At 50.0% G+C, this 12,444-nt stretch overlaps 1 protein-coding gene across 3 annotated transcripts in view; it reads left to right on the forward strand.

The window, feature by feature from the left end:
* The window catches only part of Rassf5 (Ras association domain family member 5), a 65,621-nt gene that overhangs the window by 33,959 nt on the left and 19,218 nt on the right, over nt 1-12,444 (forward strand). Inside the window, exon 1 of one of the 3 annotated variants that reach the window (XM_038349863.2) lies at nt 8,786-9,143. The exons of the other annotated variants lie outside the window; for them this stretch is intronic. Coding sequence (XP_038205791.1) covers nt 9,024-9,143 — 120 coding nt within the window. The 5' untranslated portion in view covers nt 8,786-9,023. Of the gene's footprint in view, nt 1-8,785; nt 9,144-12,444 lie in introns of those variants that run through there. 3 annotated transcript variants of the gene reach the window in all.

Consider the following 12,444-nt stretch of genomic DNA (forward strand, 5'->3'; position numbering starts at 1 on the left):
TATATTTCATTTCTCTACTTAACTTCATGAATAAATAGAAAAACTTCTCAATGGTTTCTAGTGTTTTGACTAATTCTAGCATCTAAGTCATAGATTTGTTTCAGCTGATTGCATTTTCTCCTCATTAAGGATAATACTCCGTTTGTTTGTATTTCTAGTAATTGTTGTCGTTGTTGTTTTTGCTTGTTTTTTGAGACAGGGTTTCTCTGGTAACCACCCTAGCTGTCCTGGAACTTGCTTTGTAGACCAGGCTGGCCTCAAACTCACAGAGATCCGCCTGCCTCTGCCTTCTGAGTGCTGGGATTAAAGGTGTGCACCACCATGCCCAGCCACTTCTAGTAATTTTTTAAAGATTTATTTATTTATTATGCATACAATGTTCTGTTAACATATATACACCAGAAGAGGCACCAGATCTCATTACAGATGGTTGTGAGCCACCATGTGGTTGCTGGGAATTGAACTCAGAACCTCTGGAAGAGCAGCCAGTGCTCTTAACCTTTGAGCCATCTCTCCAGCCCCCACTTCTAGTAATTTTTAATTGAATGTGAGACATTTCCAATTTTGCTTTGTTGGGTGATGATGTTTTCATAGTCCTACACTTGACCTTAGCTAAATATGATATTTTTATATTCTCATAAACATTCTTGAACTTTGCCCGGGCACTCTTGGTACTTTTGAGCATCGCTTTAAAACCCAGTCCGCCATCCTGGGGAGTGAACCCCGGGGGTCATGTTTGTTGCAAATCATGAGAATCTGAGTTTAAATTCTTTTTTTTTAAATTAACTTATTTTCAATAAACAATTTTTTTCTCATTTTACATACCAATCCCAGTTCCCATTCCCTCCCCTCCTCTCACTCACTCCAACTTCCTCCCACCCTACCCCCATCCACTCCTCAGAGAGTGTAAGGCTTCCCATGGGAAGTCAACAAAGTCTAGCACATTGCTTTGAGGCAGGACCACGGCCCTCCCCACTATATCCAGGCTGAGCAAGGTATCCCTCCAAAGAGAATGGGTTCCAGAAAACCAGTACAAGCAGTAGGGATAAATCCTGGTCTCACTGTCAGTGGCCCTACAGTCTAACCCAGCCATGCAACTGTAACCCATGATCAGAGGGCCTAGTTTGGTCCTATGCTGGCTCCCCTGCTGACAGAGTCAGGTCAGAGTTGGTGGGCTCCCATTAGCTCAGGTCAGCTGTTTCTGTGGGTGTCTCCATCATGGTCTTGACCCCTTTGTTCATATCGTCACTCCTCCCTCTCTTCGACTGGACTTTGGGAGCTCAGCCCGATGCTTAGCTGTGGATCTCTGCGTCTGCTTCCATCATTTGCTGGATAAAGTTCTATGATGACAGTTAAGGTAGCCATATCAATCTGATTACTGGGGAAAGCCAGTGCAGACGCCCTCTCCACTATTGCTTAGGGTCTTCTGAGTTTAAATTTTTAGAGGCTGCAGAAAGGTGGGTGTGGCGCTCCCATGGTGAGGTGGAGAATCTGCAGAAGTTGGTGGATTAGCAGCACATACAGCTGCGGACATCAGAGAGACCCTGTCCCAGAGAGACTGGGAGGTGAGGATGAACACCTGAGGCTGACCTGCACATACATGCCCCGTGGCATGCACATACACACACGCATACATTATCATACACACATAACATGGGGGGGGGGGGGAAATGGGTGTGGGATCCAGTACCTCCACCTGATGCCCAGTCCTTAATGCTTGCTCTCAAGTGCCTTCTGATGTTGGGGGAAGCAATTAATCCTAGAGTAAGTTAGTGTCTGTAGTCCTATAACCTGGCTAAAGTAGCTTAATAAATCAGTGGCCCGGCAACCATCTTCCGCCATCCTTTGTCCACCATAAAATGGAGGCAACTCACCACCTCTAGTTTGTGGGCATTAGTCTGAAAGTTGGAAAAGGCAGAGTGGGTCCAAGATCCAATACGGTCTCTTCTGGTAGACCCAGAAAATGAGGAGCAGTGTACATTAGAGCCCACCCGCCATCTTGGCAATTGTTCCCTTGGTTTCCAAGTGCATAATTTAGCCTCAGTTTCTGTCCTGGCTCCTTTCCTAGATAAGGAACGGATTGTCTCTCCTGGGGAATTCCAAAAGTAACAAGATGAGTGCCCGCCTGCCTATGTGTGCCGAAGGGCCCACTCTGCCTGCATTTGGCATACCCTGTGCCGTGGCCTCTTTCTTGATTCCCTACTTCTTCCAAAACCAAAAAGTACTGCTTAATCTGTCAACAATTCACCTTCCCCGGAGAACCTTCCTGCCTGGGAGCTTCTGGAGGCTGATTTGCCAGGTACTGGGTGAACTCTTTTCTACTGTAGCAGAGCCAGTTACCTCCAAAACAGGGAAGTGCCCAAGCGCCTGTCTCTCAAGGAGAACAGGCACGCCATTCCCTAAGCTCCCAGGCTCATGGCAGCAGGACCTTCTTTTCTATGGGTAGTGTTATGGAGGTTGTCATCTCACCCCAGAGGCTAGAAGATTAGCCCTGCACCTGAGGGGCACCTGAGGGAGAAGGTGACTGAAGAGAAGCACCTGGATTCTCTAGTCTTCCAACAGGACAACAAAAGGCACAGACCCTAGACCTGACCCCAACTTCATCATGAGTTTTTCAGGGTATCTGCTTCTTGACGTGGGCGACAGAGTTAACTCGACCCCACTCGGTGTTTGTAGGCATCCAGACTCTGTCAGAACTGTTACCTGGCAGCCAAGGAAGAGAAGTGAGGTGTGGGCTGGTGTCTCTGAGAAAGTGAATCTCTTGTGAACCTGACCTAAATGGTATGCAGATGCTTATCTTGTAAGACAGGAAGTCATCTGTGGAAACTTTGAGCTCTCTGCTGTACATAGCCTTGTCATGCTCAGAAACGCCACTCTGGGGATGGCAGATAGTGGTCTTAAGATTCAACCTCAATAAGACATCCGACAGAGGATGCTTCTGAAGACGGTGTGGGAGGTGTGATCATCACTGGGGAATGGGAAGCAGAGGACAGAGGAAGTGTGTGTGTGTGTGTGTGTGTCTGTGTGTGTGTCTGAGTGTGTGCGCACATGTGCGTGTGCATATGGACACATGTGCATATGTGTGTTACATAGGTGTATGTTTGCATGTGGTGGTCAGAGGACAACCTCAAGGGACATTTCTCAAGAATGCTACCTACCTTATTTCTGTGCGTTGGGGATAGCATGTGTAGGAGTGTATGTGGGGAGCACTCGTGCACGTGTGTGCATGTGGGGCCCTAGGGTGAACATCAGATCGCTTCCTTGGCCATTTGCTACCTTAGTTTGTAGACAGGGACTCTCACTAAATCTGGAGCTCCCTGATCAGCTAGTCTGGCTGGCCATCAAGCCCCAGGCATCTTCCTGTGTCTGTCTCCTCAGTTCAGGGATCATAGGTCCATGGTGTCACACTGACTTTTCATATGGGTGTTAGAGATTGAGTGTAGGTCCTCCTGCTTGTGGGATGAGCCCTCTATTCACTGAGCCACCTCCCACCCCCAGACGAAGAGTAACAGAGAATAACAAAAGTGAAACCATGAGAGAGAAGCGATGGTTTTGGGGACGCAAGTCAAGTTCTGCACGGCTGTAATGAGAGTACTTGGTTGTGACGACAAACAGCTTGCTGGCCGGGCGTGTGATGGGAGGGCCTTGAAGGACCCAGTCTAGAGCTCTGAATACTATGTCATCAGTGGAGGGAAGAAAGCAGCAGGAACAGGGAGTTACTGGGTTTGAAATCTGAGCCTTACTTTATGCATCTTTGAAATGTTTTCTTGCAGGGCACGAAGGGTTAAGTGAGACCACAAGATGTGTAAGAGCTCAGGAACTCTGAAGACACAAAGGTGTGTAAGAGCTTAGGAACTCTGACACAAAGGTGTGTAAGAGCTAGGAACTCTGACACAAAGGCGTGTAAGAGCTCAGGAATTCTGAGGACACAAAGGTGTGTAAGAGCTTAGGAACTCTGACACAAAGGTGTGTAAGAGCTAGGAACTCTGAGGACACAAAGGTGTGTAAGAGCTCAGGAATTCTGAGGACACAAAGGTGTGTAAGAGCTTAGGAACTCTGACACAAAGGTGTGTAAGAGCTCAGGAACTCTGAGGACACAAAGCTCCTGTCTCTCTCCCCAGATTCCACCACAAGAACCGGTCTCATCTTTTGTGTACATCATTTATGTCCAGACTCAAACACCTACTTATGTGGAAATCGTTGTTAAATGAAATGAAAACACCAGCAATTGATGTCTGCATGGAAAGGTTTTTGTTTGTTTGCTTTGTTTTGTTTTGTTTGCTTTTTTTGTGTAACAACCCTGGCTATCCTGGAACTAGCTCTGTAGACCAGGCTGGCCTCAAACCCGCAGAGATCCACTTGCCTCTCCCTCCAAGTGCTGGGGTTAAAGGTGTGCACCACCATCACCCAACTTGTATGGAAGGTTTTGTGATGGAGGACTTACCGTGGATAGAGCTGGGTCTGGGGAGAGTAACTTTGGCAATAAGGAGGTGAGGAGGAGGGGGCAGTAACAAAGGAAGTTCTTAGACGGCTGTGCAGTGATTTAGGGTGGAAGGGATGAGCAGGTGGAGGGGCAAGCAAGAAATACTGACACTGATTTCAGGTTTGTTAAGAATGGGGCCACAGTGGTGTGCTGATTGGTTCTCTGTCAACTTTGACACAAATTAGAGTCTCCCGAGAAGAGAAAACCTCAACTGAGAAAATGTCTCCATCAAACTGGCCTATAGGTTAAGTCTGTGGGTTATTATTATTATTATTATTATTTTGATTAATGATTGCTAGGGGAGAGCCCAGCCCACTGTGGATGGTGCCACTCCAGGGCAGGTTATCCTGGTGTTTATAAGATAAAAGGCTGAGCAAGGTGTTGAGGGCAAGCCAGTAAGTAGTGTTCCTCTGTGATCTATGCTCCAGTTCCTGCCTCCAAGATTCTGTCCCAATTTCCAACAGCGATGGACTGTAAGCTATCAGACAAAACAAACCCTTTCCTCCCAGAGTTGCTCAGCAGTAGACAGCCAGCTAAGATAAGTGGGCAGGATGGTGTATGCAGAAGGCTGCTGCTTGGGAGCGAGAAATACAATGTGTCTGTCAAAAGGGACTGAAACCATTGGCGTAGATGAGACATTAACACTCTCCCAACACACACTGGGAGAGAAGGGACACAGGAGTCCAGGCAATGGGGAGAGTGGCTCTACCTTGTCTGTGAGCGAGTACAGTTTCGGGCGGTGCTGTAATTATGGCAGTAATCATGGGCCTAGAAGGACAGAGTCTGGAATCAAACCCCACAGCGTTGATTCATCTCCACCGTTAACTGGCATGCATGACTAAGTGGTAAGTTATTAAACCGCCTGACTCTCCTCTTTGTAAAACAGAGAGTAACAGTTTCCTCGTGAGCTTGTTGGAGGGGTTAGATGAAGTGATGCACATGGAGTTGGTGCAACATTAGCAAATGTTCATTTCTCAATGTGTATTCGGGGTGGGAGGTACATCATCCCAGTTTCCAGCTTCTGTTCGTGGTTCTTAAACGGATCTTCATCCCTGATGCCCAACTGTGCAGAAATCTGAGGTCCACAGTTGTTCAAGATGCTTAATCAAGTGGAGTTGGGGGCAGGGCCTGGAGAGATGGCTCAGAGGTTAAGAATATTGAATGCTCTTCCAGAAGAACTGGGTTAGATTCCCGGTACCCAAATGGCAGCTCACAACCATCTGTAACTCCAGTTCCAAAAGATCTGACACCCTCATCTGGCCTCTGAGGGTACCAGGCACGCTGGTGGTACACAGACACGTGCAGGCAAACACACCAATCCCTGCCTCACATATCCTGGCTTTTCCTGATCAAACCGCACCCCAGGATGAACCAGACAAGGGCTCTGGCCTCCTGTTAGGATTCCATGTGAGAAAGGAGCAAAGGTTAAAAGCACATCTTTCATCATCTGATGCTGAGTCAGGGAAGTGGGCCGTTCAGTATTCTGCCAAGGCTTTCACAACCTGCACAGAGCAGCTAGGGACCTGCGCAGCACACTTTGGGTCCAGGCCCTGTTTCTGGCTCCATGGGCAAGACCAGGCAGTTCCCATGCTTTATGGCTTACCCTTTAGAAGTTTAAAACCTGCCACCCAAGCTCCTCCACGCCCCCTCCCTTCCCAGGACCAATTGATGTCACTATTGTTAATTATTCAATGTCAAGGTTCCAGCTAGATGCTCTGGACAACCAGGCTCCCTCCCTTTGAGACTCTGGGTGTCAGTCAGCTTTGGCCAGCAGAGATTGCTCATCGCTCTGTTGGGTATGATCTTTGCAGATTTCTTTGCGTCCTGCAACCCTGCCTGCAGTCTCTGCTTTGCTGATCCTTACTCCTGGCTTCCTTACAAGCTTAGATCCACTGGCAGGTGGGGGTGGATGTGAAAGATGACAGTGTGACCAGGAGTCAGGAGTCGGGAGGCTGTGAAAGTAATGAGCTGGGACGGAACAAGTTACTTCCATCAGTTTTTTCCACCTGTAAAATGGGCACAATACTCGCTCTTAAGATCATAGAGCGGCCTAAGAGAAGTACAGGTATCGAAGACACTCTGAAAAGCCCTGTTTGGCGTCAGCTTTCACAGTGTTTGGAATCACATGGAGCAATACTCTAAGCACGCAGCGTCCCTGAGGGAGCTTTCTTCCTCACCTCTGGCATCCCACGTGCTGTGCACAGGAAGGGACTTGTGCCGCTTTCTGGGAGGCTAGAGCCTGGCGTTGGAAGGTTGTTATTAGTTACGCTTGAGACCGCCCAGTTTAAACACCGTACCGCCATGGTGGCACTGCAGAGCTCCGTGGGTGACCCCAAGGACACAGTGTGGTCACAGAGGTGGTTCTGTGTGATAGACAGCTCTATGGAACCTGGAGGTTGACTTATTAAAAAACTGTGAGGGGTTTTCTAGCTAGACAAAGGTAGGTCACTCTGGATGGCCTGTGGATTACCAGGAGGCCCCTGAGTATTTGTCTTACCAACATCAGATGTGGAAGCTGATACCAGCGGTCCCTGGGGAAAGCCTCGTGCCGCAGGAAGACCACTGTAGGCAGAGGTAAGCCTCCCTTCAGTCCCCACCCAGGGAGGTCTCCCCCAACTCCTAGCAAATTCTCCTTAGTCCCCTACCCCACCCCAATCCCTAGCCTGCTTACCTTCCTTCTAGGAAGGGGGAGCTGGTAGTATTGAAGGTTCTGGGTTGAGGGCACCAGCCCAAGGGTGCTTCTATCTACTGGCTTCTCCTTGGGAGGATAAAACCGAACTAGGCTGCAGCTTTAAAGTCCCTAGGCACCGGCAGATTTGGCTGAGGAGGGGAAGAAGATTCCTCTCGAAGTAACTACTGCTTAAACTTGATGTCTGAGGTGGGGAGTCTAACCCTTTGCCAGCCTGAGCTTCCCTGGCACTGGACTATGGCATACTGAGAGAACAGCCTCAGAGACTTGGGTCCTAATAACCTCCTCCACCCCTCTCCAGGCTATCCCTGGGGTCCACAGGCCATCAGAGTCTGTAAACATGTTTGCCACTGTTCAAGGTGTCAGCCTCTGAGGACTGTGCATTCATTCCTGGGACTCCAGCTTGCTGTGTGCTTAAAGATGGCAGAACGCCCACCAAACAGCCTCATCTTAGCTGAAGGACGGTCCATCACAGTGACTCGGAGCACATAGACCCCAGGGTCACGGATCTGCTCTGAGTCTGCCATACATGGCCTATTTGCATGACCCTAAACTAAGCTTTGGCTTCCTCACCCATGAGACAGAATTCGTGGTCTCTGTTTAGTGTTAAAAATTAATGGCTGATGAGCCGGGCGGTGGTGGCGCATGCCTTTAATCCCAGCACTGGGGGAGGCAGAGGCAGGCGAATCTCTGTGAGTTCGAGGCCAGCCTGGTCTACAAGAGCTAGTTCCAGGACAGGCTCTAGAAACTACAGGGAAGCCCTGTCTCGAAAAACCAAAAAAAAAAAAAAAAAAAAAATTAATGGCTGACTGCACGCCATCACCCAGCACACATAGTTGCTGCTCAAACAATGGTAGCCCAAACTGCTGTGGGACCAATGAGATCCGGAAGTTGCAGAGGTGTTCATTCTCTGATGGCCTGAAAGGATCCAGTCCCAAAGAAGAATAGTGTTTCTTCTGGCCCGCCTAGTCACTGGAGAATTAAGTATAGGAATGACTCCATCTGGCTAAGAGCTTCCTTCTCCAGACTGTCAGGGGGGATGTGCAAATAACCTGGTGCTGTCTGCAGGCTCTTTGAAGGTGAAGTTCTACAGCTGGAAGGGTGGGTCAGCTCCACCCTGCATCACTTTGCCTGGGCCTCGCAAGTGCTTATTAGACCCCGCGGTTTCCTCTGGCCTTTTCAAGTTAAAACGTTGCTTCTTCTCCGGGCAGGCCGGATAATGATTTCCACCCCGGTTACTTCTCTAACCACTGACTGACCTAGTTCCCTGGGAACGGGGAAGGATTGTGGGGTGGAATGATGGAGAGGATGGGAAAGAAGAAATCGTGAAGATGTACCTTTACTCCAAAGCTGTCACCATAGCAAGTGAGAAAGGCTGCTTCCAGAAGGAGGTGGAAAAGGTAGAGCGAACTGTCCCTGTCAGGTCCATCCTGGCTGGTCCCTATCCCTGGCATCCCCACCAGGGGTCCTTGGCGCTCAGCTGCTGGGGTGGGGTGAATAACAACCAGCAGGGTTTTGGGGAACCTTGCGAGAGGAAGTGGCTTTAGAGCTGCACAGAGCAGTACAGGAAAGGCGCTGGGAGAGGGAGGTGTAGGGGCGGCTCGTCAGCACGCTGGGCGGGGAGCCTGCGGGCGAGCGCAGCGCTCAGGACCTCAGATGCCGCTGCAGAGAGAGTCCCAGGCTGCTGTGGAGCCTGGAGCCCCAGCGAAGGAAGCGCAGGCTGCCCAGCAGGTCCCGCGTGGTCACTGTCACCCACTAGCACCAGTACCTGATCAGGCACAGAATCCGAAGGGCCCCTTCCACAGCCCCAGCCCCGCAGTCCGATGAGCTCTCAGACAGGGGCGCGACCCAATGACCGTGGACAGCAGCATGAGCAGTGGGTACTGCAGCCTGGACGAGGAACTGGAAGACTGCTTCTTTACTGCTAAGACCACCTTTTTCAGGAATGTGCAGAGCAAGCAGCCTTCAAAGGTAAACATGATGATTACAAGCACCTTCAAGGGAGGAAGTAAGCTCGGTGGCCTACGCAGGAAACTGGCATCCTCTCTCCCCCAGCAAGAGCCATGTGTTGGTAGAGCCGTTTCAGGTACTATTCTGGTCAGCCCCGCTCTCACTAACTCCCACCCTTAGACCTTTCAGAATGGCTCTCTAGGATTTTGGGGACCTCGCTAGTTCGTGGATGGCTGCATGCTCACCTACCTGTTCCTGAACGGGTAACTGGGCACCTTCTCTGTGTCGTTCCCCTCCAATTTGAGCTTACAGCTTGTGGATGGGAAAGAGAGGGAGCCCCGGCCCTCCACAGATAAATACAAGTTGAGACTTCCGTGTTGCGTGTGACTAGAAACCATTTTAAAACCTAGCCTAGCAACTTTGCAGAAGTCCAGAATGCTTTTAGAAACAGACTTCTTGCCTAGACTGCCGTCATAGTACCGATTTAGCTCCTGAGTATGCTTGGGTCATCCAAAGGGGCTGTGTGTTTCTTAAACATGCTGGCCTTTGGCTACCCATGCTGGTCCTCTGGCTGTGCTCTCCTGGGTGCCACACAGCCACACTAGCTGCCACCTGTGTTGGCAGGGGTAAAGGTGTGGAGTTGCCGGTTTGGAGACAGATGTAAATAGATCTGTTTCCAGGTGTATGGCGAGTTCATCCTTAATCCAGTGGCCCTTCACCAATTAGAATTACCCAAAACTTCCCTAAGCCTTTCTCGCTGCCTCATTTGTGAGTAGGTCATTCTGCCCACAGGCCCTGCCTTGGCTAAGTTCTGGCTTTAGGCAAATGCATTGAGCCTTTCCTTTCTGAGATAACACCCCAGAACCCAAAGGTGGCTTGTGCGTTTATGCTGAAGGAGGCAACTTAAACAGATCCATGGGGTCATGTACTTGATTTTGGGGGTGGGGGACAGGGAGGCAATAGTTCCTTCTGTGGCTAGGTAAGCCTCAGGCAGAAAAACATCATTGCAGAGGGGAAGTGTCCCACCCTCTTTTGGGGTTCTTGCTTCATTGTGATCCCCTCCCCCAGTCTGGAGCAATGGTTCCCCATCTTAACTCCAAGCGGAATTGTGAGAGGCAGAAAATCCTGACGAGGCTTGGGAAATGTGAAAGGCTTTCTAGGTCATGCTGATAGGCAACTGACGTTTTATTGCTTTAGCAAGTTTTGTTGCTGCCTGGGAAGGAAATGGTTCCTGTTTTTAAAACAAAGTTGAGCTTCTGCCTTGCTTCTCACTACCAGCCTAGTCCCAGAGGGTGAAAGTTTTGCATAACTGGGCACGGAAGGGCCCTGCAAGAGTGTCTCTTACTTGGCCATTGACAGAGGCGATTGTTTCTGGTATTCTTGGGGAGAAGCGGAGGTATCCTTACAAGAAAATAGCTGGGACACGCCGAGGAAGGGGCAGTGGCTTCCCCTCCCCATCTCCCATCTCTCCCTGTAGGGAAGGCTTGCTCCAAGCTCAGACATCTCTCTCCACCCCCGCCCCCTCCCCAGCATTGCTCCAGAGGAGGATGCCCTTTACTTTGTATGTGGAATCCACTACATCTTGGGTCCTTTGCGTGTCTCTTTACCATTGTGCCAGTGTCTGTACTCTCAGTAAGGACAGGCATCCCCTCCAAGGGAACTCCTTCTCTGAGAACAAGATGCCAAACGGGACAATAAGGGTTAACTACTTCAGAGAAGGAAAGGGAGGTGGCATGCCTTGAACATTCAGGACTGTGGTCAGGGACAGAGAGGTTTTCTAGCCTTTGGCACCTCGCTCACCCAGGGGTGGGGTGGGACTGGGTGACCTGGCTCTAATGTGATCCCTCCCACTGCTCTGCAGAGGTGTGTGGAACCAACTTACAACTGAGGGTGCGTCCTCCAAACGCTTAGGATGTTTCTTCTCATTGGTAGTATTTTATTCTGCTCTGTTTCTTCCTTTAGTAAATTTCCCGGCTCTACCTTCTCTCTTGGAGCAAGTCTAGAAAGAATTTCAGGGCGAATTGCTTTACCTTGACCCCATTGTGACCTCCTAAGCAAATCTTTCTCTCCTGCTCAAAGAGAAATTGCATTGAGCGCCTAAGAGATTTTTTTTTCCCTTGTCTCAAAGGGAAGAAGTGTGTGTGTTTCCTTGTCACTCAGAGACTTAGGTCCCCTCGGGAAAGGCCAAGATTCTTCTATAAATAGACTTGTCAGAACAACCTGTGTCAGCTGCTCGGTGGAACCCAATGGCTTTGGTGCCATCCCCTGGGAGTTGTCGCTGGCTCATCTCAAAGCAGTCCCACAGGCCTCTCTCCAGCCCCCTTTGGTGGGAGTGGGAGACATGAGGGTGCTTCCCCTGTTTATACAGACCAGGCCTGGAGACAGCGAGGAGGAATGGGGCCAGCTCTGGGCCCACCTGCTCTTTCCTCTGCAGAGAAGGCAGCTTCCTGGGGCAATGTGTTATATTTGAATCAGGCTAGGGGCCTTTTGAGTCACCGTGTCAGTTTCAGGATGCAGAGTGGTACTCTCTTGGCTGAGCACAGTCTGTGTTTTCTGGGTCACGTGTATCAAAATGGTTTGAAGGGAAACCAGCGCGAGAGCTCAGGCAGGCTGCGGTGTTTGTACACAGTTACCCCCAGCTAAGATGGTAGAGCTCAGGCAGGCTGCGGTGTTTGTGCACAGTTACCCCCAGCTAAGATGGTGGAGTGCCTGCATATTCAACTGCTCTAGGGCTTCAGGGACTCTGGGGCCCCCCACAGGGCATCACAGTGGGGAGTTCTGAGGGGACTGAAGGCAGAGTGCCCCCCTTGGCAGATGGAGAGAACGGTGTGAGAAAGGGGAAGGCTTCACCAGGCTGTACAACTGTGTGTGGTGCGGTGGAACTTGGACTAATGACCTCAGCCCCCTTTCAAGTCCTCTTCCTGCTTGGTGGGTGACCGGGACAGAACCAGGCTTGCCTTCTCTGAAAAGACCTAAACAGCCATAGGCTGGATACGGCTTTATAAGGCCCTTGCTATCCATCCCTCAAAGGCACCTAGCCCAGGGGACATTAACTCTATGGATAGTGGCAGGAGGTCATTGTAATCTATTGATTGTTTAACACTTACTTGTGGTGTTTATCCTAAAATGGAAAGACTTTGCTGGCTGAAAACCTCTCCCCGTGTGTGTTCTCTGTGGGTGTGGAGAGCAAAGGCTGACTCCATGGCTACGATTGTGTTTGAGCACACTCTGCTCCCTAGCACCCCCAACACTGGCCTTTCTTTGGACTGCCTTGAGATCCTTGGATTCTTTTTAATTAAAGGAAACACCAGAAGTAGGCAGG

This window comes from Arvicola amphibius, chromosome 12 (assembly GCF_903992535.2).
Source record: "Arvicola amphibius chromosome 12, mArvAmp1.2, whole genome shotgun sequence".
In the NCBI taxonomy this organism is placed as follows: Eukaryota; Metazoa; Chordata; class Mammalia; order Rodentia; family Cricetidae; genus Arvicola; species Arvicola amphibius.